The 26773-nt window shown below is 39.1% G+C and overlaps 1 protein-coding gene across 1 annotated transcript in view; it reads right to left on the bottom strand.

Moving 5' to 3' along the window:
* Nucleotides 1-26773, bottom strand: part of ryr2a (ryanodine receptor 2a (cardiac)) — a 368896-nt gene that overhangs the window by 5247 nt on the left and 336876 nt on the right. Inside the window, 9 exon segments of the mRNA XM_036571987.1 lie at nt 3379-3479; nt 5913-5977; nt 7736-7892; nt 17840-17974; nt 20127-20273; nt 22412-22472; nt 24500-24633; nt 24792-24834; nt 26158-26288. Of these exon segments, the coding sequence (XP_036427880.1) occupies nt 3379-3479; nt 5913-5977; nt 7736-7892; nt 17840-17974; nt 20127-20273; nt 22412-22472; nt 24500-24633; nt 24792-24834; nt 26158-26288 (974 nt within the window).

The raw sequence follows: 26773 nt of genomic DNA, 5'->3' as shown, positions 1-26773 counted from the left end.
TTAAATGCTTAAATGGGTCTTTGCATCGTTAAATGATTCTTCTCCATGATAGAGAGCCAGCTGTATATGTTAAAAAGAGTTTTAAAAAAAAGGTTCCATATAGCACCAAAAAGGGTTCCACTACTGTTACAAATGAAACAACATTTTTTCCCTGGTACTATACAGAACCCTATTGGATAAGACTACTCTGCTTAAGTCATGGTTTACGAGTAGCACTTTTTCTGCAACTTCAGATATTTTTAGTTTCCCTTAAGACTAAATATTTGTAACTGATTACAGTTTTTGATTAGTCTTGTGTTTGTTGTATTAATACGTTTAATATCTATCGCCGCATGTTAGCTAATTTAATACCTGGCATATTTCATCTGAATGTCCCCATTAGAGGAAGCACTGTTTTGAATATTCACAGAACTCTGGTGTTTTATCTCCTTCATATTCTCCCGGTAAAAATAAATATGAAATGAGAAAACTAAAACGAATGGAACATAAACCGCAGTCAGGAACGCTCTTCTCTGTCTCTGGGGTGTGTGTGTGTGTTTGGCTATGACACACTCAGACTGGAGGAACGAAGCAATTAGCACACTCTTCCTCACTCTGCACGAGTCTTCCTCACTCTTTAGAGAGACTTTAGACTCTCTTATTGGTTCAGACCGACACGCTGCATGTCATCACTCTCTCTGTAGAGACATTTGGTGAAGTGTTATATTAATATTCCACACTGCCGAGACACAAATGCGCTCCTGATTCACACAGCGCTTGAACTGTCTTCACCTGATGTTCCCAGCTGCATAAGGTGATCAATTTCATCACATTCATCACTTTCTTCTGTGTCTCTTTATCTCTCACTCACACAAACACGCAACTATCCACTGTGCCTCTTCAGTTCAAGTTCAGTTCAAAAGAGTTCACTCTTTTCTGCACATCCTTAAGAAGTGCCACAAAGGGTCCTTTGAGCAATGCCGAAAGCCTGCTGCTTGTTCCTATACTGGTTTTAACAAGTGCTCATTCACTTGGCCTTGCTATTTCCCTTGTTAACATGCCATGTTAAGGGCAGTTCCATTACATCATTAGCTCAAGTGAAGTTTATTATATGAGTCCCTGGAGGGGCGAGGGATCAAGTGAACATAAGTGTAGTAAAATACTTCAAGCTACACTTTGTAAGTTTTGGGGATTTGGTGACCTCTCTGGTGGAAATGTGTAATTGCACGCAACGTGCGGAAAAACACTTTGAAACTTGGGTTTTGCCTTGGACCCCTTCCCCGAGCGGATGAATCTGATGGTTGCGACTATTTTAAAGAGAATTCAATAAGAACTCAGTGAAAACTTGGTGAAGAACGCGTCTTCTGAGGACGCGAGTGAATCATCTACTGCTGTCATCACATCTGTATCAGTATAATGTTGATTTTGCACTGGAGACCTAAACATCGAGTCAGACCTTCGTTCGGAGTCTATACGTCTGACATTAATACGTAAATACATATGACGTGATGCAAAAAACTCCCACCAAATCCCACCCAACACCTTTGATTTTTAAATGATTATTTCACGCTTTACAGGGCGATTTGCAGCAGCGCATGTGTGCCATATTTGCCTTTTTTGCCTTTTTAGCAAAAGAATCACAGTGCTGCTTTAACATTAGCTTGGAATTAATGTGTTTGGAATGAGTTTTAGGCAGCAAAGTGCTCCATTTATCATACATGACCATTACTTTACTTTGCTAGCCTGATAGTTTGCAAGCTAAAGCCTTACAGCGCGCAACAACCAAAACAAGGGCAATGCAACACACTGCAACCCTACAACAAAGCCTACAGCCAGACAAAGCTATTATTCACAGAATTGATGTACATAATGTTCATGTTTCAAAAGACATTCTGCACTACAAAGTTTGCATAGCTACTCAAATCGGTTCAGAGAGGCTAACCAAGCTGAGGGTGAGTGGATTTTATTTGCATAATCCGATCCTCACTGTTCCATCCTCCTCTTCTTCAGAGAGCGGTCACTTTTGTAACATATAGAGTTGCAACATCAGCCCTGTGAAATTCCTGGACGCTCCACTGATTTTTTGCTAAATTCAGCGGCTGGGTATCTGTGCTCATGACGCAGTCTAAGGTAGATAAATGTACACTTAATCTTCTCAGTTATCATACTGCAGGGCTGCCCAGTGCCTAAACATGTTGACAACAGCACACCTTTCTCAAACGACTGTCCCTACTCTCTGGGGAATTTGAACCAATCAAACCAATTTTTTGTACACACGTGGTCTGACTGGATAAAACAAAGCAGTTTACTCTACTGTTCACTCACATATGAAAATGCTTGGATTCTGGAACATTTTGTATCCAAAAATGATCCTGGACCGACAACCAAATATAGGAAAATCTTGGACAGGGGGCGACCCTAGTAGCCTCGGTGTGACACTAGGGTGACCATATATTGGTTTAGACACTGGGGGCAGGAAGACCTCATGGGGCAGACTGTAGAAAGCAAATATCAACATGAAAGCAAAGCCAAATGCCAGACATTTTAGGCTATTTAGAAATTCTGGCTGTCGTGTACTGTGTTGCGCATTTGAACGCCATCCTAGTTTGTTAACACAACAAAATGAAGGATTCTGTAGATCAACACAGCCATGATGTTACTTGCGATAACACACATCCTCAAGTGTGCTATTGCTTTTATACAACTGTTCTGCAAAATAAAGAAAAAGTATCTCAAAAAAGAATATTGTAGCAAATGTGCTTTAAAAAAATTGTTCAAAAAAAAACAAAAACTTTTTTGCGTTAGAGGGCCATAAAATTGTTGAAATATCAGATTTCAGCTTAGCTTTCTCAATATTCACCAGATTAACCTGAATGGTGTTTTGCTCCGGTCAGTCTGTAAAGCATTTCACAGCCCATCTTGTTTGCTGAATTGTATTCTGTTTCTTTCTGGCTCATTTCGGTTTGTTTAGCTGTTCCGTCACAGCTGCAGATGGAGAATCTCACTTGTCGTCAGCCTGATGAACTACTCTTCAGAATTTGACCACAAAGCTGCAGGTCAAATTTTATCTTACAGATACAGAAGTTATCTTGGGTGGCCATGTTCTGTTTTTGTATGGCTTAAGCTGAAACTTGGTGATAATTAGCCGCAGTGTAAAGCAAATTCAGCAACCATGCTCAGCCAATTGATTATTGACAGCTGTTATTAAAAAAAATGTGCTGTTGTCACCAGCAAGAAATAACAGCACATCTAGAACACTTCTCAACCAATCAGACCATGATGACGAAACTATTGTATAATTCCTAATACTTTAATATTGTAAACTGTGACAAAGGGTTCAAGGTTGGGTAATTACTGTGATATTAAATTTATATATCAGCCCGCGCTCACAGCACTCACAGATAGTTTGCCAAGTTGTGCTCCTGTAAGGTGTGCGTCTCAAAGCCGTGAGGAACCGTGTCAAAATAGTCGTTTCCAATTCCGCAGATGAAACACTTGGTCTGCAAGAGAAACAGAAAAACACATTTGAAGGTTGACATATATGGATTATTCAAGCTCTACATTATAAAAAACCATTAGCATTACAAAATCAAGTGCCCAGCACACTGACCAGATCTTTTTCTACATTACAGCAAGATTTTAAAAGGGTAACAGGCAGGACAGGTGCAAAGTAGACCTTTTTAAACAACTTATCTCTGTTTATCATGGAAAAATGGACATCTAAAGGGGAATTTGATCAATTTTTGAATTTTCTTCGTAATTTAAATCATTCAAATGTAAACGAAGGCATTCAGAGTGGTTTGATGTGAAATGCTGTGTTCTACAGAAACTTCACTTAGAATTGTTTACAGTGGTGGTGCTGATGGGAACCAGATGTCTAAAGCATTTAATGCCTCTAAAAGCTCCCTCACAGAAAAGTTATTACACAAAACGCACTGCCTGATGTCTAAGAAATTATTTTAGAACATCTTTGAGATGTTTATCTTGATACAGGGCTCGATTCTTGGGCTGCTCTTATTTAATTCATACATGCTTCCACTTGGCCAAATCCTACAAGACTATGGGATATCTTACCACAGATAAGTAGATGATACTCTGATTTACTTGGCCCTCTCCCCAAACAACTATGGTCCCCTTGACTCACTTTGTAAGGGTCTTGAGCAATCACTAAGCGGGTGGGATAAAACTTTCAGTAGCTGAATGAAGATAATACAGAGATTATTTTCTTCGGGAATAGCAACAAGAGGCACAGACCGGCTGCCAATCTGGATTCGAGAGCCCTAAAGTGTGAAGAACTAGCACATAACCTTGGGGTACTAATGGACTCGGATCTCAGGTTTGGCGGTCATATCAAAGCAGTTACTAAATCAGCATTTTATCACCTTAAGAACATCAACATGATTAAACATTTTCTGACTAAATCAGACCTGGAGAAACTCATTCATGCCTTTTTTCACTAGCAGGATTTATTACTGTAATGGTCGCCTAACTGGACTCCCAAGAAAGACAAACAGCTTCAGTTGATGTAAAATTCCAGAGTCTGACTAGGAGTTAAATAAGGGAACACATCACCTCCATTCCTAAATCCTTACACTGGCAACCCGTCTGTTCCAGAACAGACTTTAAGGTGCTGTTACTGTAGGGCCAGCGTATTCGTCTCGTCTGCTGCAGCGATATGAGCCGAGCAGAACTCACTAGGAATTAGTCAGTTAGTCCTGCCTAAGGTAAAGATTAAACATGCAGAAGCAGCGTTTAGCTACTAAGCTGCTCTAAATGGAACCAGTTGACAGAGAGTGTTAGAAGAGAACCTGGGCTGAAAACTTTCCTATTGGAGCAGCTTTCAGCTCAGTTTAAGACGCTGTTAGCTGCACTTCTCTCCAGTAACGGCACTTCATTATCCTAATTTAATTTTGAATTAGATTTTTAATTTAATGAGTAATTTCCTCTCTTTCAAATCTATTGTTTTGACCATGATTTTCCTTTCTAAATTATAATTTGAATTATTTTGCTATCTTCTCAATTGTAAAGCACTTTGAATGTCCGCAGTGCATGAAAGGTGCTATATAAATAAACCTAACTTGCCTTGTCTTACATATAAAAAAAAGTTAGACATATAAATGCAGGGTGTTGTAAGAAAACATAGCCCCCAAAGAAAACTTCTTTCTTCAGATTTTCCACTATTTTACTCTCATCAAAATTTCATGTAAAGTAACTAGCAGATAAAATATAGAATGGTTATAATGTGACCGCTGGCTCCTATCACCATCACTGTGAAGAAATACGTTTCTGTGCAGTGAACCATTTCACATCAAACCACTCTGAATTACTTTGTCTACATTATCTTATCTCAACAATTTAATCATGCAGATAATATGAAAAATGGGTGGAATTTTTTCTTTAAATGTTTAAACTGGCATCTCTCTGTGTTTAGCTGGCTGACTGATTACAAGAAAAAAACAGGCCAACCAGACGATTACGTTTTTATTTTATTTAGAAACAGCGCTACTAAAATGAAAAAGGAAATTTTCTCATTCTCCTAAACGGCCCAAACTCAAAATAAATATCTCCGACTCGACTTGTGTCTGGAAAACAGGTCGGTGTCCTGGTAACGGGGTGAATGTGAATTTTCGGCGCATTACGGTCAGGTCATTACGGTCATTAGAGCGAGAACAGACTCATTCCATTAGCACAACGGCAGAAAAAAAGAGCCCTCTTTGTAAAGCCTCTTTATCAGAGACACATCTACTGGGCTGCAACTCTTCAATGAAGCTGTAGGAGCCCATTAGCCACAGGTCACAGCGGCCTGACATCCACTGAATAAGAAATTAGCTTCAAGTTTAACAGGAAACGTCCGGTGATGTAAAGCTTTCGAGCCTGGATGACGCTCAAACATCAGATACATGCTAAGTGTGTGAGAGTGTCTGTGTACTCACTTCCATGTCCTCCTTCACCTGCTCCTGCTGATCTCTGAGCTCGCCAAATGCATCGATGATCAGACCTGATGCACATTAAAAGACATTAAAACAACAGAGCACTGAATTCGTCATGCTGTAGGTGATGGTCCAGCCACCACAAATGTAGTTAATCAGCTCACTTCGACTTGCTTATGTGGTTTATAATGAACTGATCTCTATAAAAATGGACAAAAGTACAAACAAAATTCAGGCCTCAATACTGTTTTTGGTATGCAACATACTTTTGTCCATTCTGATAGATAGCAGTATATCATATAGTTAATCTTGAGTGATAAACTGATGTTATCAGATTTTGCAGATAACTGATAAGTAGGCCGATGGTGATGCTTCAAAGGTGATGACTGCTTGTTGGGAAAGATAACAGACAGAAAACTAACCTAATTTAAAACAGCTTAGCAAATTATACTAAATAATATGTGCATGTAATGTTTACAGTGGATTATTATGGGGCATTTTAAGCTGTTAGGCAATGGTAGAGTAAATTTCCAGCTGTTGCTACTGGCTTAACAAAGCAATAAGTAATGTTTATGACCAAAAAAAGAACTGTATACTGTATATAAAAGTGATCTATGATTGTCTTTAAGATTTTTGCTGAGATGCTGAGTAATTATTAGTAATTATTAGTAAGTTATTTTCATTAAATAATCCCAGTTTTTTTAACAATATCAGGTTAATATATAGTTACCTCCCACATACAGCCACAGAAACATGCAGCTTGTTTAATAGTATAGCATAAGTTTCCATTATTTGTTAGCTACATCAGGCTTGTAGCTTCAGTGCAAAACTAAAGAAGTAAACTTCAGACTCTGAGTATGTCTTAACTGATCAATAACGTTGGGAGTAAAGATTAAAATAATTAGGAAAATAACTGCCTTAAGTTGTCTGAATTCCAAACACCGGCCACTAAATGTTTTCGACTGAGTTTTAGGGAGAACCTTTTAGCAAAATTATATTATTTGTGCCTTTTCACATATATTAACATACACTACCATTCACAAGTCTGGAATCCGAGTTTTGAGTAATATAAAATAAATTTGGTTGCAGATATGTGTATGAAATAATTATAATATGCTTGTCCTGAACCTCACATGTTTAAAATGCAGGACCAGAATACACCATATTTCAAAAGTGGCAAAGTTCAAGGCACAATTAATGTAATATACATATATATATATATATATATATATATATATATATATATATATATATATATTACATTTCCTATTTCTATAAACAAGAAGTGACAAAATGCTAAAATTACACAGTGTATATATATATATATATATATAAATATATATATATATATATATATAAATATATATATATATATATATATATATATATATATATATATATATACACACACAAGTTGTTTGCAAAGTTCAAGGCACAAATGAATGTATATATATATATATATATATATATATATATATATATATATATACACACTGTGTGTAATTTTAGCATTTTGTCACTTCTTGTTTATAGAATTCTTGAAATGTTGAATAAAACATCTACAAATACCTTTTGGTAAGCAATTTGTAATTCTGAAATCAACATTATATAAGTTACATGTTAGTTATTATTGTATATAAAATATGGTAGGTGATTACAAACTGTTGAACGGTAGTGTATTCTGGACCACTTAGCAATATGTGAATAAGATCTTACTATTGAGTTCTCATAAATATCCAGGCTAATCTATATCATTAATGTACTTTTCCATTAAATTATAGCATATTTCTTATTTTTTTAATGATTAAAAAAAACAATCCTCTCACCCTGAATGATGGCGAGGAGGATGACGATGACGAAGAAGAAGAAGGTGATGTCAAAGATGATGCGATAAATCTCATACTCATCGCCGGCTGGATCCTCGATCTGGTCACCTATGCCCCCACCAGCACGCACACCCACGTACATGTGGAACATATAGCACTGCAGGGAACACAAACAAACAAATACATTAAACTGAACAGAGAGTTAAACAAAGATGTTAGATGCTCAGGCGCTACTGAGGAGTGCACGCCCCGATTCATTCTCTCTGCCGTAACAGGATGGCTGGCCCTTGTGGTCACAGCAGGCCAGTAGTCAGAGAACCTCTTACAGCTCCAGGACTGAATGGGTTTGAACTGACAGCTGCTATTGAGCACTGGGAGCACTGGGAAAACTTAAAAACTTATTATTAAGTGAATACAAGGACTACAGTGAAAACTGAGTTAAGCTGCACTCAACTTAATTTGAGACGTGAGAAATCAGAGCTCGGATTTGCATCATTTTCAACCTCTACCTGTTCCAGGTACATAGTGGAAGAAAACAACTTGACATCATATACTGAAGTCGAAGCTGAGAACACCATGCTGACATTCTGAAATTGCAAAAACAAAAAGGCCGTTTTTGACCATTTTTAACTTTTTTTTTTCCTTTGTCACAGCACCGGATATAAAATTTAAAAACTGACTGCAAATGTTTAAAAAAGAGAAAAAAGGGCCTCCCGAGTGGCGCAACCGTCTAAGCGTTGGCCCTATCATCAGGAGATCGCGAGTTTGATCCCTGGTGATGTCATCCGTGGCCGGGAGTCCTAGAGAGCACAATTGGCCTCGCTCTCTCTGGGTGGGTAGGATGGCCCCTCCTTCTCCCCCCATCACTCAACGCGATGCTAGTTGTCTGGCGTCAGGCGTCTGTTAGCTGACGTAACAGATCTGGTGGTTGGCGCTTTCCTCCGAGCGCGTTCGGCCGTCCAATGACGTTGCGTGAGCGGCAGTTCGAAAAGATGCGGCGGCGCTTCACAGGTCTCGGAGGAAGCCTGTGTTAGCCTTCGCCCTCCTAGCATTGATAGCATTGTGTGATTGGGGGAGTCCTAACTAGCAGGTGGAATTGGAGACGACGAAATTGGGGAGAAAATCGGGTAAAAATCAAGCAAAGAGGCCCACAACGAGTCCAAACTGAACACTTTACAAATAATTTTAAGAGTAATGAAAATTAGAAACAGTGAATAATAAAATGGTTCACTTGCTTTTAGTCTAATACTGACCTGAATCGGCTCATCATCACCCAAACAGCTTTATAAAACCTGATATTTTTAATGAAAGCACTGGTTAAATAATTGTGTATCGACAATGATAGCGGTAATTAGCTCATATACATACATACATCATCTAAACCGCTTATCCTTCTGGGTCGCGGTGGGGTGCTGGAGCCTATCCCAGCTGTCATTGGGCGGAAGGCAGGATACACCCTGGACAGGTCGCCAGTCCATCGCAGGGCAGAGAGACATACACACCACACACTCACACCTAGGGGCAATTTAGCATGTCCAATCAGCCTGACTGTATGTTCTTGGACTGTGGGAGGAAACCGGAGTACCCGGAGGAAACCCACGCAGACACGGGGAGAACATGCAAACTCCACACAGAAGTGACCCTGGTCGCCCGGCTGGGAATCGAACCCAGGCCATTCTTGCTGTGAGGCGACAGCGCTACCCACTGCGCCACCATGCCGCCCTAATTAGCTCATGGATTAATCAAATTTTTAAATAATATGCAATAATGTAATATAATTAAGTAATTAGTAGTCAAAATTGTAATTTTAAACACGTGAGTAATGGAAATAGAGAGGAATAATAAAGTAAGGAGAAAAGCTAAAGGATACAGTAATGCAGAAAAATCTCTGTTAAAAGTTAGAGGCGGGCTGTGAAAACGTGAATGTGAAACTTGATCTGTAAAACTCATAATTGGAAAAAGGCGTCCGATCAAACGCATAATTTGCAACACAACATCAGGTTCAGATAAATATTTCAAGCTCTAGCACAGATGTGTTTGAACAGTTTGAGTAGCAGCAGATTAACGGTTAAAACTGCTGTGGAACTATTTCAGTTTCTTTGATTGAGATCAGATAAACTGAGCATCAAGGGGACATACAATGACCAAAACTTCTTGGTAACAAGTTTGATAGCACTTGAAAACTCAACAATGCTTGATACGTCCCAGCAAGTGCCCTATAATGCACGTGCAGTTTTTGAAAGGACAAACAATCTCACCTTTCAATTGACAACCACAGAATGCTGGTTTTACTTGTCGTGTTCTAAGTGCACATTACTCAGAGTTTCGTAAGTTGCCAGAAATGTATATTTCATCATTTTAAGTACCCTCACATACATATATATGCACACACATAAACATGCCGGGTCTAAAGGGCTTGTCAGACGGCAGTGTGGGGGATTTCTGGAGCTGGGGGCAGTGGTCCTCATCGTGACTAAGCCTTGTGTCACCTTTCCTAGAGGATGACAATCTGCTCCACTGTAGCATAGAACCCCACACTGTCTGCCCTTAATAGGAGAGAGACTGAGAGAGAGAGAGAGAGAGAGAGAGAGAGAGAGAGAGAGATGGAAATTGAATGCTATGGGTGGCTGGCTCTTGCAGGATTAAAGGAGAGAGTTGCTCCTGTGTCAGTGTGCGTTCTCCCCACACACATGTGAACCCATATATACTGTCCCTCAGTGTGTCTGCCTTTTACAATCTTGCTAAAATTCCATAATGAAACTGGTTGATCAAATTGTTGTTTCCTCATGATCTTAGAACGTTTTTCCTTTTGAGTCTTGGCTCCTCTCAGTGTTTCTTTGCATTGTTCTTAAGGGGGTTTTTCCTTTTGAGTCTTGGTTCCTCTCAGTGGTGCTTCCTCAGGCTTTTAAAGAGTGTAAGCCACCTGTTTGAAGTCATTAGATAATTATCATACTCCTCATGATCTGTATCAGTGCATTAGAGCAGGAAATCACCAAACTGTGTAGTGCAGTGCAGTGTAGTGGTCCTGCAGGACGCTCCAGATTGATCATTCTTGGCAAGCCAACAGTGGAGTCCAATTACTGTATGTCCGCTTTCATATTAGTCCAGGCAAAACAAGTCAATTCTGGAGAACGCTAACACATTGTGTGTGTGTGTGTGTGTGTGTGTGTGTGTGTGTGAATTCTAATTTGAGTTTGGCTTCCAATGCGCTGTTATAGCTGAGTAATAGCTGTGAACTCACATTTCACATGCAGCTAGTTTAACCAGGCGACTAGCTTAACTGAGGTTGAAACACTGGTACGGCAAGTGGCTCTAGGGTCAATTCCATTTACCAATTAAAAATAGTCTTGCATTGTAGACATTTCGATCTGCTTGCTAGCCTCTGAAAATGTGCCCCACTGCTGTGGGTAGGGATGTGCATTCTGACTAATTTTGGTATTCATGTGTCTGTAAGAGATAAATGGACATTTGGTTTACTGCGGGAATTAAAAAAAACATATATGCTTTGTGGTAGCACTGGTGCTAGCAGGCTACAAATTCAGTAGCACATTACATGCATGTTCTACTTAAGCAATAGAACATGAGAGGGAGTGTGTTATCGCGAATAACTCGCAAAATAATTCACAAAATAACTCGTGAAATAACTCGCCTTCGGCTCGTGCCGGCGACCAAATTACAGCCGTGATGTTATTCGCGATAACATACGACCTCGAGTGTTCTACTGCTATTATACAGTTAAATAATTAAAGTAATAAATTAATAAACTGGGCCGTGAACGCGGAGTTTAATATGTTTTAATGTTTGCAGTTCCTTCCGCCAAATTATAGTTCCTTAATGAGTAGCTTGTTGCTACGTCAGAGTAACGAGCTCCGCCCACTCGCTGCACAGCCGGCAGTTCGTTCTCCAGCTCCTCACACTAAATTCCCAAACTCTCATCACCACTGAGCGGCTTTTTGTTTTTTATTGCATCAGTTTTATGGCTCAGTCCAATTTGGTCAGACTCTGAAGATCAGACTACACGTTTCGGTGAATGGTATTGGGTTAATTTCTGGCTGATTCCAGGTTGTTTAGGTTCTTCTGTCACAGCTGCCGACTGAAAAGCTGCTCAGTGGTGATGACAGTTTGGGAATTTAGTGTCGTCTCATCTTCAGAGTCTGACCAAATCGGCTGTCGGTCAAATGTGATCTTAAAAGTGTCCATTTTCTGTTTGTGGTAAAGTAAGAAGTAAAAACGTTCAAACGGCTTGAGCGTCTCCTACAGCTGTCAAAGTCGTTGCTTAGCAACGGTGTCTTAGCGGAGTGATACAGTGTTCGTGAAAAAAACGTGATGTTATGGTGAAACAACAGCACGGTTAGAACACCTCTCAACCAATCAGCTCGCGTGGCCGGAACTAACTGTCGCATAATATTAAATAACAGCCAAGGGGAAACCTTTAGCCACTGCAGGTCAAACTAGTAGGATATGATGGAAGCTTGAGTATTGAATACTTCCCCTTCAGATGACCTGATGAGCTAACATTAGAGTTAACAAGTGCAACAGTAGATGGTCAGGGACACCCAATACTACACAGGGCTTTGTCCTCCTCACTGAATGATGTGCCATCTTGTTAGTTTGCCAAGGTAACATGGTGAACAGACACACATAGTTTCATTGATTCTGATTGATTCTTCAGCCACGCAACCTCAGACGTCTCAAACAGGTCCTTAATGAGCTCACATACAATAATACAATAGCGTCACTGTGACAGAGTCACATAATATACATACATAACCATCCATTACACTTTCTAAAATAATAACATATTAATAAATAACTAACAGTATTTCAGCGAATTGTTGTTGTGTATATTTTCTCTCAGACTTTCCATGCAATGTTACAAGTCCCTGAATAGTGAACTCAGTACTCAAGTACTGACACCAAGAACAGTTAACCAGTAGTGGACAGTGATTAAGTACATGATATTCTAAAAGTTTGGAGGGGGGGGGGTGAAATGTGATCCATTTTCAAAGCTGGAGAATAAAAGAGAGGTGTGGGATCTGGATGAAACAGTGTGGAGGACCACATTACCACTGACCTGTTGCAGCCTTATAGAAGTTAAGAACTCGCCACACAGCTACAGAAAAATGTCACATGGTGTAACGTTGTATTGTCTGTCATTTTGAAAAATGTAACTTGCTTCTAATTAATGCTATTTTTATAAACAAGAACATTTGCCTATTGTTTTAAATCTTTTCAGTCACATCTGCCACACAGATATAATACAGCTGTAATAGCTGGAACAACTTACAGTACTTTTATTTGACACTTAAATACACTTTAAAGCAAATCCTTTGTAATTTAACTGAATGTTGGACGTCTATTTTTAATTAAGTAACGTTTTACAAAGGGTATCTTTACTTTGACTCAAGGACAGGACTTGGGCGGTTTGTCCGTTGCTGGGGTTAGTGGTTATATGGTTAGAGTATTTGACTACCTGTGCACATGTCTAGTTGTTGTTAATGTCAGTTTATGTCACCTCTATGACAGCTGAGTCCAGAGCGTTAACAAAGGATTGAAAATGGATCAGTCTTAACACAGACAATATCAATCCCTTCAAATATGCCTTGAACATCTCAGATCTGTCTTTCAGATCAGACTGAGACATCTCAACAGTGTAACATCAACCATTAACACTGTAAGACTGAAAGTGCTGGAATATGCCCAGTATGTATTACATATTTAAACAGGTGTTGATGCTAGGGTTGTGCACAGGTACTGCAGTACTCTGTTAATCAATAAAGATGCCAGTATTCAAACCCTGAAAACTGCTATTCAGAGAATGTTACATTCCATTATGAAAGGCAACAATTTTTGTTTTATTAGGACTGTAAAACGTGACAACGTTCTGCTAGGTATTTGTGAGGAACTACATGTATTATACAGGGAGATTCATTCGAAAGAGGCCCTGAATATTCTGTTGTAACTCCCGTTAGGATGAAGCAATCAGAACCACAAAATACGCTACATACCTTGACGTATGTGTAATAGATTGCATTGCATACGATGCTGGAAGTGATCTCTGTTTTCTGCCAGACACATTTCAGTGCGGTGCTCCATGTTCCTGAACGTATCGGCGAGCAATTAGAGAGGTTGAATGTCATGACAGCTGTCCAGCGTCTACCTCATCCCAGCTGGTTCGAAGCTCCATATACTGAGGAGCACATTGCACGTTGTTTCGTTCAGATTGCTTTGTCCTAGAGAGAGTTATTACAGAATATTCGGGGCCTCTTTCGAGTGAATCTCCCTGTATTACAATCTACTACAGAACACAAGATTTAGCACTAACTAGGCTAACTATTCTAGCTGATGTTAGCTAGGTCAAGAAACAGTATAAATTGTTTTTTTTTTCACAAACAAACATGTTGGCATCATCCACTGAGGAGTAAAGACCACGTATAGAAGACTTTGAGTCCCAAGCATCCATCTCTAATGTTAGTTCGTTAGCTCATCTGAAGAGTTGCATCCCTTGTTGATGCTGGAACAGCGTTCAAAGCTTTGCTGTAACAAAAAAAAATTAATAGAACTAAAAAACTGGGTGTTGGGACCGCAGAAAATACGCTAATGGGCCGGATTGGATTTCCTAGTTCTAGGAAAAATAGAACTGACTGGCCAAATAGGTTCATGTAAATGAGGGAGAATAGTCTATACATGTTCAGTAACCACAGTGTTTGGGTTTGGAGGTGTTCAGAGAAGGTCTGGGCAGCTGCACCGGGTCTACCTCCTCCCCTTCAATTCTAATTACATTCAGCTGTCCCACCCTTCTGTCTGTTCGGGACAATAAGAAACAATGTGAACTTAATTAAGCCATTGTTCCAGCTCACTGCTTGGGACCTTTCTGAAGCCTCAATTATTAAGTGAGCATTTGGGCCTGGCTGCAACAATCACAGCCCTAATCAACGCACCGAGCAGTGTCAGGGTATATCTACGACAATTAGAGCTCACACTATCACAGCACAGCACTGCAGTAATTAATGGGAAATCAAACACGTGAACTCCTCGAGAGCGGAGTCAATCAGGCTGCTTGGGGCCGATGACTGTGGAAGGTACTTCATTCACAGTTATGGATCTACAGATGTCAGCAAATGTCAGCAAAGCCCATAGAACATATTTTGTTCATCATTATGGCCTTGGTAATACTGATATCCCAAAAGGCTACAATATGTAAATGAGCACTCTAACCAATTCATGTTTTTTGCTGTGTGCTGTGAGCATTCTGACCATTCCAGATGTGAATTCTGATAAATCAAAGTATTCTTCTAATCTGAAAAAGCTGATTATTTTGGTCAAAAAGTGCAATTTTAACCATTATATTATTAACCATTTTAACCACATTATTAAATTAATATAATCCTATGGTATATTTTTCAAGCAGTGAGCTGGAAATATAATCCTATGGGGGGCAGCACGGTGGCGCAGTGGGTAGCGCTGTCGCCTCACAGCAAGAATGGCCTGGGTTTGATTCCCGGCTGGGTGACCAGGGTTGTTTCTGTGCGGAGTTTGCATGTTCTCCCCGTGTCTGTGTGGGTTTCCTCCGGGTACTCCGGTTTCCTCCCACAGTCCAAAAACATGCAGTCAGGCTGATTGGACATGCTAAATTGCCCCTAGGTGTGAGTGAGTGAATGTGTATGTCTGTCTGTCTGCCCTGCGATGGACTGGCGACCTGTCCAGGGTGTATCCTGCCTTCCGCCCATTGACAGCTGGGATAGGCTCCAGCACCCCACCGCGACCCAGAAGGATAAGCGGTTTAGATGATGTATGTATCCTATGGTTTACCAATGTGTTTTACTATATTGCAAGATATATAACAGGTGCAATATGTATTGATTTCATTATATTATAGTGATATTTCTGTGTCACTCAGCTCTACCAGACAATCTACTAAGTTTTTGCCACCATCCAAATTTGAAGAGAGCTTGTGGTTTAATGTGAATACTTTAACCTTTTCAACTTCTTGAGACCACCGGTGGTTCCAAAACGCACTTCGTCATATTCTTCAAAACTTTCATATTTCATAAGCTACATTCAAAAGGTGGGGGTCGTATGAGAGCTGTAACTGTCTTCTTTCCAGTCAAATAGATGGTGATGTAATTTTAAACCCTTATAATAAAAGAAGCTGAACTCACATTTTTTTTTCTACTGAAAGTCGACCCATTTTTCCACAAATCTGGGCTATAAACTATAAACAGATGGCGTCTCTTCAGTGATCTGCTCTGTAAAAATTATTTTTATAAAAAAATACAAAGAGCGTCTAAGATTTTTGGCTTTCAGCAGTAAATTGTAAGCATATAGCGATATGTGTGATCATAAACACATGTTCTGTTAACTTGAGGGGAGCTTTTACAAAAAATAAAAATGTACATTTATTTCATGCAGTTACTGAATAATTTGCTGTACAATTTGGTCATGTAAATTCAGATGGACAAACCAAAATATACCCTGGTCAATAAGAGGTTGATGACTCAAATGTTGCAAGGTTTTATCAGCTGGAGCTCTCCTCTCTCGCTCAGGGCAAGATGATTACACAGTTTTATGTTCTTTATCTGTCTCTTGGTTCCCGATGTTCTCAGGGTTCAACGTTAACTTTTTTCCCAGTCGGGCAAGCAACCTGAAAATTCACTGTCCCGAAACAAATTCCTACTGTCCTGAGCAAATCTTTGTATTTTGAGGTGTTAAATAAGCACAAACAAACTGATATATAGTTATTTATTCTTAAAATAAAACATTTTTAACAAAACGTCTCAAAACCACTGATTTGTATTTCTGTTTTATTATAAATACATTTGCATTAAAGTTATCAATAATATAATATTATTATTTGCGCGCATAAGTTAGCAAATATTATCTTACCTTCTGCAAGCCATGTCAGTACAAATACTGGCTACCAAGTTCCAGAGCACTTTTGATCTAAAGGTCTATTTCATGTGGGTAGTCAGTAAAAGGTCTGTCTCTTTTAACCGTATGATACGCTGTTGTGACTAACTTGGTCAACCTGGAATCTGCTTCACTGTCCATCCGTCGTATCAGAACATCTCAGGTACAGAAGGGTCAGAATCGACCCATGAGAACTGAGTTTTCCACGGGGGAATGAAGCTGCGGACTCGCTTTGCTTCGTATTCTCGCTTCACCGACCTGGGGCGAGTGACTTTTCATGATCCTGTCCCGTTTTACTTACACCGAGGCCCTGAATGTTCTGTAATAACTCTCTCTAGGATGAATCAATCTGAACCAAACAACGTACAATGTGCTCCTCAGTATATGGAGCTTTGAACAAGCCCCTGCATCGGAGAGATGAGGTAGGCGCCAGATAGCTGTTGCGACATTTAACCTCTGTTTGCAACTTCTAGGTGCAGACCCCCGTACCCCTTCATGTGTCTGGCTGAAAACGGCGATCGCTTCCAGCATCGCATGTAATGCAATTTATTACACATACATCAAGGTGTGTAGCGTATTTTTTTGGTTCAGATTGCTCCATCCTAACGGGAGTTACGACAGAATATTCGGGGCCTCTTTCGAGTGAATCTCCCTGTATAATGATTCTAATATATTTTGGGTGTGTTTGTGTTTTTTTCTGATATGCTCAAGGAATATAAGCCCAACAGGATTCTCAGGAATTAGTCATTTAGCTGTTTCACTAAACCTGGAGAAACAGCATTTAGCTTCTGTGCAGCTCCTAGATGGGACTAACTGTTGAGGAATCTTGTAAGTGTCCTGACATTAGACAGTCGTGAATCAAGACTGAAAACATGCCTCTTTGAACAAGCGTTCAGTTAAGATTCAAGCCACTGTGTTTAGCCCCTAGGGGCAGTACTGCACTGCTTATACTTTTTTACTTATACTGCACTATACTTACATTTCAGTTCATCTTCTATATTGTTATTTGATTTTCTATCTTTTCTCTTAATCAACTTTGATACTTTTCATTTTAATTGGAAGGTACTTTGAAGTGCCTTTATATGAAATCTGCTATATAAATAAACTTGTCTTTGCTGACATAAGGTACAGACCACAGTATGTTATTGTTAACATACTGGTAAATATAGCCAACATGATGGCATTTCAGCTTACCGTTAGCATATCATCACACTTCATGTCCGGAGACTCTCCGTCCTCACTCTTGTTGTAGAACTTGCGGAAAAAGTTGAAGGCCACCACAGTGTAGAGATAAACGACCACCGCCAGCAAGCCCACTGTCAGGACCAGCTACACACACACACACACACACACACACACACACACAGTAAAATAGGTTACACAATGTATGAAATAAATTACACAATTTACTGTTTCTATTCCATATATATGTTATTTATACACAGTGAAACAGACTAGCAGGGCTGATTTCTTACCCAACCCTTAACTATATTAATAACAGACTCATACAGGTAGAATATCATATCTGTAGTGCACTGCAAAAAAAGTCTTTTATGATGTATTTAAAAATCACATATCAGAATTAATATCAAAATCACATATTAGAAGCCATCCAAGCAGAAATCCAGATAATTTCAAAGGGTCCACAAACTTTTGCAATTGCACATAAATTCTGTCACTTTATAAGACACACCTAGTTAGTTAGTATTTATAATTCTATGTAAAACCCACTTCTGCACATTTTTAGAAGCATATCTGGACAATGAATGTGTTTTGGCTTGCAAAATATATATATTACCATGATTTCATATTATTAGAATAAATGCAAATTAACATAAATAAAGTCAAAAGTTTCCTTTTTGGAAAAAAAAAAAAAGTAGTTGATATCTTGTGAGCTAATTTGAAGACTATATTTCGTGGCTGATTTCTCTGCAGTGTCTCCAGTCGTCACATAGATTTGTTGAATTTCATCACCAGCACACTTGATTAACTTAATGAAGTACTGATTAGCCAAAGCAGGTGTTGGATGATAACTACAAATAATACTAGGCTGCCTTAAGGAGAAGCTTGGAAATAGTTAAACGAACACAGTGTTATACATAAAACCACTACTTACTGTATTAATGCTATTTGTGTTTATTGTAATATTAGTGTTTTTTTCTGAATGAATAAGCATAACACATTTATTCAACACTCTGAATTAATAAATGCTTTTTAAAATCAAATTTTCTCAGATGCCTAAAATCTGCCCAGTACTGTATATAAAGCATGCAAACACAGTTATGATAGTTAACAATAAACTGGGCAAAATGCTTGATTTAAGTAACTCTAACATTCCTAAGATTGTTGGTGAAATAAGTAGCAGATTCAGCATCTCTGATAATGTTTTCCTCCTGGGACTGAATGCACTGCAGGAACTAGAGTTTCCAGAGATTGATGTGATGAACAATAATATCCAGTGTGTGGCATGAGAGCGGTCAAAGCAGAATAGTCAGGGTCACTCTGGCCACACCTACTCAAATACCAGCTTTTTTACCTTGAAGCAGTAAAACAATTGATACCACAAGATGAACGATGAGAGACAGTGGGAACGAGCAAAATAGGACAACTGAAGGCTGAAAAATACTAAAAGTACCACCAGTCAAATTACATTTTGTTGATTTTCTAAATGAAAGTGAGTTAATCCTCAATGTGGTCCAGCCACTGCATGAATCCGTTAAATTCCATCAGCAGCACCTGATTTAATTTAACGAAGGACTGATTAGATGAACCAGGTACTGGATGTTAACTGTAAATACTGGACTTCCTCAAGGACAGATAATGGTCAATGTAACACATGTATTGTTTATCTGCTTTTATTCTAATGTTAGTGTTTCTTGAACATTACATTGCAAAAATAGTATCTTGTCAAGTAAAATTATCTTATAGTCAATAAATCTAATATTTCTCCTGTTGGGATTGTTGTAAGCCTAACTTGAGATTATTTACCTTATTTCTAGGCATTTTACTTGTTTTAAGTAGTTTTATTTAGTACAATTATCTCACTATGTTGGCAGATATTTTTGTTTGTTTTAAGAAATGTGCTTGAAATTATCTGCCAGTAAAGTGAGATAATTTTATTAAATAAAACTACTTAAAACAAGTAAAAAATGCCTAGAAATAAGATAAATAATCTCAAATTAAGCTTACAACAATCTCAACTTTACAAAAATCTCAATTTTATTTAATAGAATTACTTAAAACAAGTGAAGTGTCTAGAAATAAGCTAGATAATCATATAATAAGTGCACAACCATCTCAAAATGGGAATATTAAACTAGATTTAAGATCATTTTACTTGACAAGATGCCATTTTTTGCAGTGTTCCCAGATAAACTGCTTTACATACTTTCCCAGATGACTATAAAGTCTGCTATCCTCAGTCATGCACAGCTGTATCTTGTCTAATTTCAGCTCTCTGAAGGAAGACAATGGATTGTACCTGTTTGCCATTATGAGTGACAGAAGACAGGATGGTCCTCAGTGTCTTAAAGCCCATGGCTATGTCCAACAGATGAGCAGCGAAGAAAAAGTTATTGTAGTGGCCCAATATGGACATGGTCATGTACCAGGCAAGGTACAGGAAGGACTGCAAACACACAAACAGAAACAGGGAAAGAGAGACAGATCACAAATAATAGACAATTAAAGTCACATTTCAAACAATCGTTAAACAAAAATGCTAATGTGATAAATAATTTATGAAAGCTAACAGCAACCAATTTGAGTTATGCAAATGACACCATGCGAGCTGATTGATGGTAGCTTTCATTCATTATCCGCATTATTATATTCAGCTGAACTGTTCTGTTGGCAGAGAGGAACAGAATATGGATGTAAAAATGCATCTCAAGGTGGCAATTTGACTGCATCAATTGTGGTATGTTAAAGTCAATTATGATAATATTCAATAAAGTATGCGCTCTTTTTGTTTGACCAAAATAAAATTCACTGGGTATTTTCAATCATTTAAATAAAAAAGCTTGGCGAGTTGTTTTTAGGGCTGTCAGTAAATTAATTGATTAACTAATTAAAATGAACATTCTCAATGAATCGGCTTAGTAAACAGTTCGCAATATGAATCATAAACAGGGCATCTGCAGGTAACTAAAAAGCTGTCCGACAGGCTAAAGTTTCTCCACAAGGAGCTATTATCAGTCAGGTTGCTTTTGTCATCACCACTGAAACAAAGGAAACCCACACCAGCAGGATCTCACTAATGTCTGTGCATTTGCAGTTACAAAATGCAGGTGAAAGTACAATTTACACAACTGTAGCAGTGGCACTCAGACTACTTATGAAGATTTCTGCAATAAACACTGCTGTATACTAACACGTGCTGCCTTGAGAAGCCCATGATATGACCAGCATTAAGATTTCTCAAAATGCAGTACAACTGACTTGAATGCATTATACTGAATTTGCTGACACCTGCAGATACCCTGGTAATGTATATATTTTAAGGTATTCTGCTGGTGTCTCTTAAAGACACACACATCATCTAAACCACTCATCCTTCTGGGTCGCAGTGGGGTGCTGGAGCCTATCCCAGCTGTCAGGTCGCCTGTCCATCACAGGGCAGACAGACAGGCATACACATTCGCAGGGGCAATTTAGCATGTCCATTTGGCCTGACTGCATGTCTTTGGACTGTGAGAGGAAACCGGAGTACCCGGAAGAAACCCACACAGACACGGGGAGAACATGCAAACTCCACACAGGAGGTCCTGGACCCAGGACCCTGGTCGCCCGGCCAGGGAATCGAACCCAAGCCCCGCTTGCTGTGAGGCGACAGCGTTACCCACTGCGCCACTGTGCCGCCCACAACTAATGAATGAACAACACAATTAATGAGTGCAAGTGTAGCGCAAAACGATGCACCTGAATTCATTTGATTTATCAAGACTATAACTTATCATGCAAACTGTGCATAACTCCACTCACTAACTGCTTGCACGTAAGACCTATAGTGGTTTTATATATGAAATGCAGGCGTACACCATAGTTGGAGCACCCCTTGGTCAAATCACATCACCCTTAACAAAGAACTCATATAAATATGGCATTTTTTGCAAACTGCAATGCACAAGTTCTATTTATTTATTATTCATCTGAGTTTAACATATTGGAAAAAAAACAAAACATACATATACAATGTGCCATAACTTTTGCACAGGCCACAGTTTGTTTCATTTTTATTTCAAAATCAGCAAATAAACAGTAATTGTGCTTGAAAACATGCAGCAGTGTTTTCTCTGCCAAGAACTGTTAACTTCTTTTCATTTCAACAAAACATGTAATTTGACTAGTGACACCCAAACTTTTTGCACAAGCCTTTATTTTAAAAGGTTTCCTTTTTTTGTCTTTTTCAGCGAAGTATTCTGGAATCTTTGAAGCGCTTGGCACAGTGTGTTATTGTTCAGTTAAGCTTGTTTGGCCTTGCTTAATCATCAAAATAACTCATAAACTTGCTCATATAATCAGTAGTGACAGCCCTAGTTGTTTTTGTGGTCTGTACACACCTACTGTATAAATAGTTCCTCCAATCACATTTGTATTCAGTGTATTGTTAATAAGAATTTTGAATTGTTCTAAAATAATCAAACTAAGATGAAATTTGAAATTCCATTACGAATTAAATGTTATAGCATCGTCATCAAATCAAATCAAATCACTCTGAGATCAGAGACTTACGCGCTTCATGCAGAACGGCGCAGATTTACTTACGTTATCTGTGAAGACGACTCCCAGCTTCCAGATCTGGTACTTGACGTCCACAGAATTCAACCTGCCAGCAGGAGAGGAAGAAACAGCAGGTGCATGAAACAGTGAACCAGGCAAATAAACAAAAATATATATATATATTTATGTTTATACGGCTCATCAATTTCTTCATTACGACATCACATCCTATTTGTACAATATAAAAATGATTTAAATATACAATCAAGGCAGAAACCCTGAAATGATATTTGGAATATTTTTCAGGCTGTCATAACTGGCTGGCAAGTGCTGACCATTAACTGCTACTGCCCCCTACTGAAAATTGTAAAAAAGAAAACAACAGTCACGTTTAAAATGATGAGGAGGGTGAGGGAGGGTCGGAGATGGTGAGGTTTTATCATCCAGGTGTTAGAGTCGGCGTGCCATGGCCTCGGGGTTTAATCAGGTTAGTTTAATGAGTGTTTGGCACACTGGAAGACTGCCCAGTGGTCTTCACACACACACAGAAGCATCCACTAAAGTGAGAAATTCTCTTCCGCAGACGGTAACTGATATTTACAAAAGGTGTAAACAAATGTACAGCGCTGTGCAAAAGTCAGAGACCACCATTCATTTACTTAATTTTCAATCAAATGGTCATTAAGTACAAGTTAATCATTTTTCAGTAACAAGAAGAAAGCAGAAAACAAATTTAACAGAAAACTACATAAAAGCCTCAACAACTAAATACTCCACTTTCAGGTATTTAGTGTGTCTTTTCGGGAAACCTGCTTTCAGTTTTTCAAAGAGATCTGCAGTGCTATTTCTCCATGCCTACAAAGTTCAGTCTTAGAAGTTTCTGCTTCTCATGATCCAAGTAATCCCAAAAACATTGAGTGATGTTGAGGTCTGGACTGTGGTCAGTCCATTGTTCTGAGAACACCAGCAGCTTCTTTGTTCGACTGTTTTTCAGTCGTCTTCTCACAGTGGAAGGATGGACAGAAACACCTGTGGTTGTTTTCAGATCTGGATCAGCAGCTGGATTTTCCCCTCTCTCTCAGAGATGAAAGCTTTAAGTGTTAAGTGTTTAAATGTTAAGCTGTTTATCTGAGGGGGGCAGTTTTGGTGTCTACCAGGTCTTGCATGGTTGTTAAGAGTCCCATTTTCTCTGTCACTTTTATTCGTTTCGTGAACTCCAACAGTAGAATATAGGAGAAATTAGGCAAGTGGTTTACTGCATATCTAAGCTCCCCAGAAATATTTCCTGAAAAATGAATACCTTGTACTGAAATGCTGTTTTGACTGGGAATAACTGATGCATGGTCTCTGACTTGTGTACAGTACTGTACACTGGTCAGTACGGTTATGAGAAGACACTTTATGTCCAGAAGTATCCAGACACCCATCATAATTAGTGAATTCAGCTGCTTTAAGATGCACGCATTGTGCACAAAGGTGCTCACACAGGTTGTATAATCTCCATAGAATAAGTACTGAACAGTAAAATGGGACACTCTAGAGCAGCCAAAATGAGCCTAAGGTCACCCTGCCCAACACCAAGCATCAGCTAGAAGGGTATCAAGGCCCCCAGCACTGGGCTATACAGCAGTGCAACTGTTTTCTCTTGAGTGATTGAGCTCCATCCAGTACCTTTGGGATGAGTTGGTTGGAGTCTGTGATCCAGAACTGATCATCCAACGTTAGTACCTGACCTCACTAATGCTCCAGTGGCTGAATACAATCAAATTCAATGTTCCAACATCTAGTGTAAAGCCTTCCCAAACGAGTAGAAGCTCTTACTGCATCAAAGGGGGCAAACTCCATATTAATACCCTATATTTCAGAATGGATAAGCAAGTTGTCTACAAACTTGTAGACATACAGTATATTTAAACCTCACTTTTGTTTTATACAATTGGAAAACACTGGCTGCCCTTTACACTATGTGAACATTTCATTAAGAACAGACAAACAGAAATGTTTCACAATTACTTGGAATAAAAATGTGTTAACATACTGTAAGTTACACAAACTTTACTAAGGTTTTTTTTGTTATGGCAGTTATGATATGCGTCCTTACAGACACACAGTCATGCACACTTTTACACTCACACAGCAGCTAGCGAACTGTCTTTCTTCGGTTTCTTCTTCTCATGGGCGTCGCTGAAGTCCAGCGCAGCTTTGTCCATCCCCAGCAGCTCACTGATTCGGTCATGACCGTAAAACTCTCCATATTTATCCATCACCTATATGCACATACACACAATGCTGATCACATCTAAAAAACAATCGACTGTTAGAACACGATGTTTTTGTTATGATCATACATTCATGAGGCCAAAGAAGAAATAAGCAATGAAGAATAATACTAACAACCAGATAACTGTCTCAAACTCCGACTCACCTTCCTCTTTACAAATTTATCCCAGTAGTTGTTTGGGAAAGACCTGAAAACCAGAAGAAAACACCCAACATCAGCAACACCACCAATGCTGAGATGTTAAATAAGTAGCTCAGTGGAAAACTGACACTGCAGGTGACAAACCTTCCTAATAAAAACAAAACAAAACAAAACAAAACAAAACAAAAAAAAAATGTAGCCATAACTTACTAAGGTGTGGGAACAGGATCCTAATGTGACTTAACTCTCAAAACTGATTCTCATTCTCACGCGTTACTGGCCCCCAATCTCGTTTACATGTCTTGATTTGGCCATGTATTATTTTTATTAGTAAGGATGTCACCAGTGGAGTTTCCCCCGGTTTTGGTTTGTGTCACATCACACCTCCAACACTACTGGATAGCTAATCAGCATTCATTTGACATAATAAGTGACCCTTATTAGTCTCCCAACGGGGAAATTTCACCTTCGCATTTAACCCATTCGTGCAGTGAAGCACCACATAAACACTAGTCGATGCACACACTAGGGGGCAGTTGCCCAGAGCGGTGGGCAGCCCTTGTTTTTGTTTATGTGTATTTTTGTTGTTTTTCCTTCTCTGCAGTTAACCGGAAATCCGTTCATGAAGTCTTATGGATACTCAAATATCAAAAATTAAACTCAATGCACATCCTTAATATAAATTAGCATTTAGAAAGCTGCAGAAACAAACTTCAGACAACAAACATGTTATGGCTGATCAACTACACACAGCACAAAACTGATGAAGTTGACAATGGGACTCATTTTCATTCCATACTGCGATGTATTTGTGAGTAAAACACAGTATCACGGAGGATCTCTGAGCTAGCTGAGCATTTTCTCTCCATGACAGTTGGGTGTGGTGGGAAGGAAGCGTGATTTTATTGGTTAGTATTATTTTTCCCCACCTGCTGGTGCTGGTGATGTTATTAAAAAACCTTAAGACCATTTAAAAGGCAGGACGAAAGTATTATATTGTGATATGATGAATGGTGCTTAATATCCTAAAGGACATGAACTAACAAGGTAAAAAAAAAAATCAAGCGTAACTAAAATGAGCTAGTGCTAAAGGTTATGCAGAGCTGACTTCATAAACAGTCTCCCTCCACCTATAGTGCAGAAAGGTAAACACAGATGACACTGGCTAGACAGTGTGGTTGCCTATGGCTGCCCAGTCATTTCATTTGGCATTCAGACAGCAATTATCTTTTTGGGTGTCCAGTGCAACCTGTATTAGGCAGTAACAGGCATTCAGTGCTCTATAATGAACCAGACCGCAATCTCTCACTGACCTGCATTCGCCCGTAATGATGTGCGTGTGGCAATGGATGCTCTCTGTCAGACTCACTGTGTGTTTATGACCAGTCTGTCCCACTGGCCTTTGATGTCATCCTCTGATGGCTGCTCCGTAATATACAACCCGTCAAACTCCAGCTTTCTGGCAACCTCCTTCTCCCTCTTAAAGATCACCAGGGGAACCTGGAAGAGACAGATATTAGTTGTTTATTTACTTTTTAACACTTTTGATGTTAAGCTGTACATCTGTGGCTCTCACAGGAGGGCAAGCGGTGTCTGCTCAGCCCAACAGGCTTGCTAGCCAGCTGCTTGCTTAAATTGAGTGGAAATCTCCAACACGTCCTTCTCATACACTATGAATAAAAGAGGTTCTCAGCTATTAAAAAACATTCATGACAAAATGCTCCAGCAAGAGATTTAAAAAATGCGTGAGCATGTATTTAAATTATTAGTTATCATAATTTATTAGTTTTAATAATAATTATTAATATTTAACATAATTATTAGTGTTAGAAAAGCTTGCGTGCCTAACTATTCCTGAACGTACCTGCCATGCATGGGCAGGAACAATGGGCTCGCCATTGCTCTAGGGGTCTCAAAGGAAGACCAGAGATCAGGGAGGGAAGAAATGTTGCTTTTCAATGAAAAAAAACTACTTTACCAGGTTA

The sequence above is a fragment of the Colossoma macropomum genome, unplaced genomic scaffold, assembly GCF_904425465.1.
Source record: "Colossoma macropomum unplaced genomic scaffold, Colossoma_macropomum, whole genome shotgun sequence".
Taxonomy (NCBI): domain Eukaryota; kingdom Metazoa; phylum Chordata; class Actinopteri; order Characiformes; family Serrasalmidae; genus Colossoma; species Colossoma macropomum.
The sequence above is the reverse complement of the archived record's forward strand: the minus strand, read 5'-3'. Positions and strand labels throughout refer to the sequence as shown.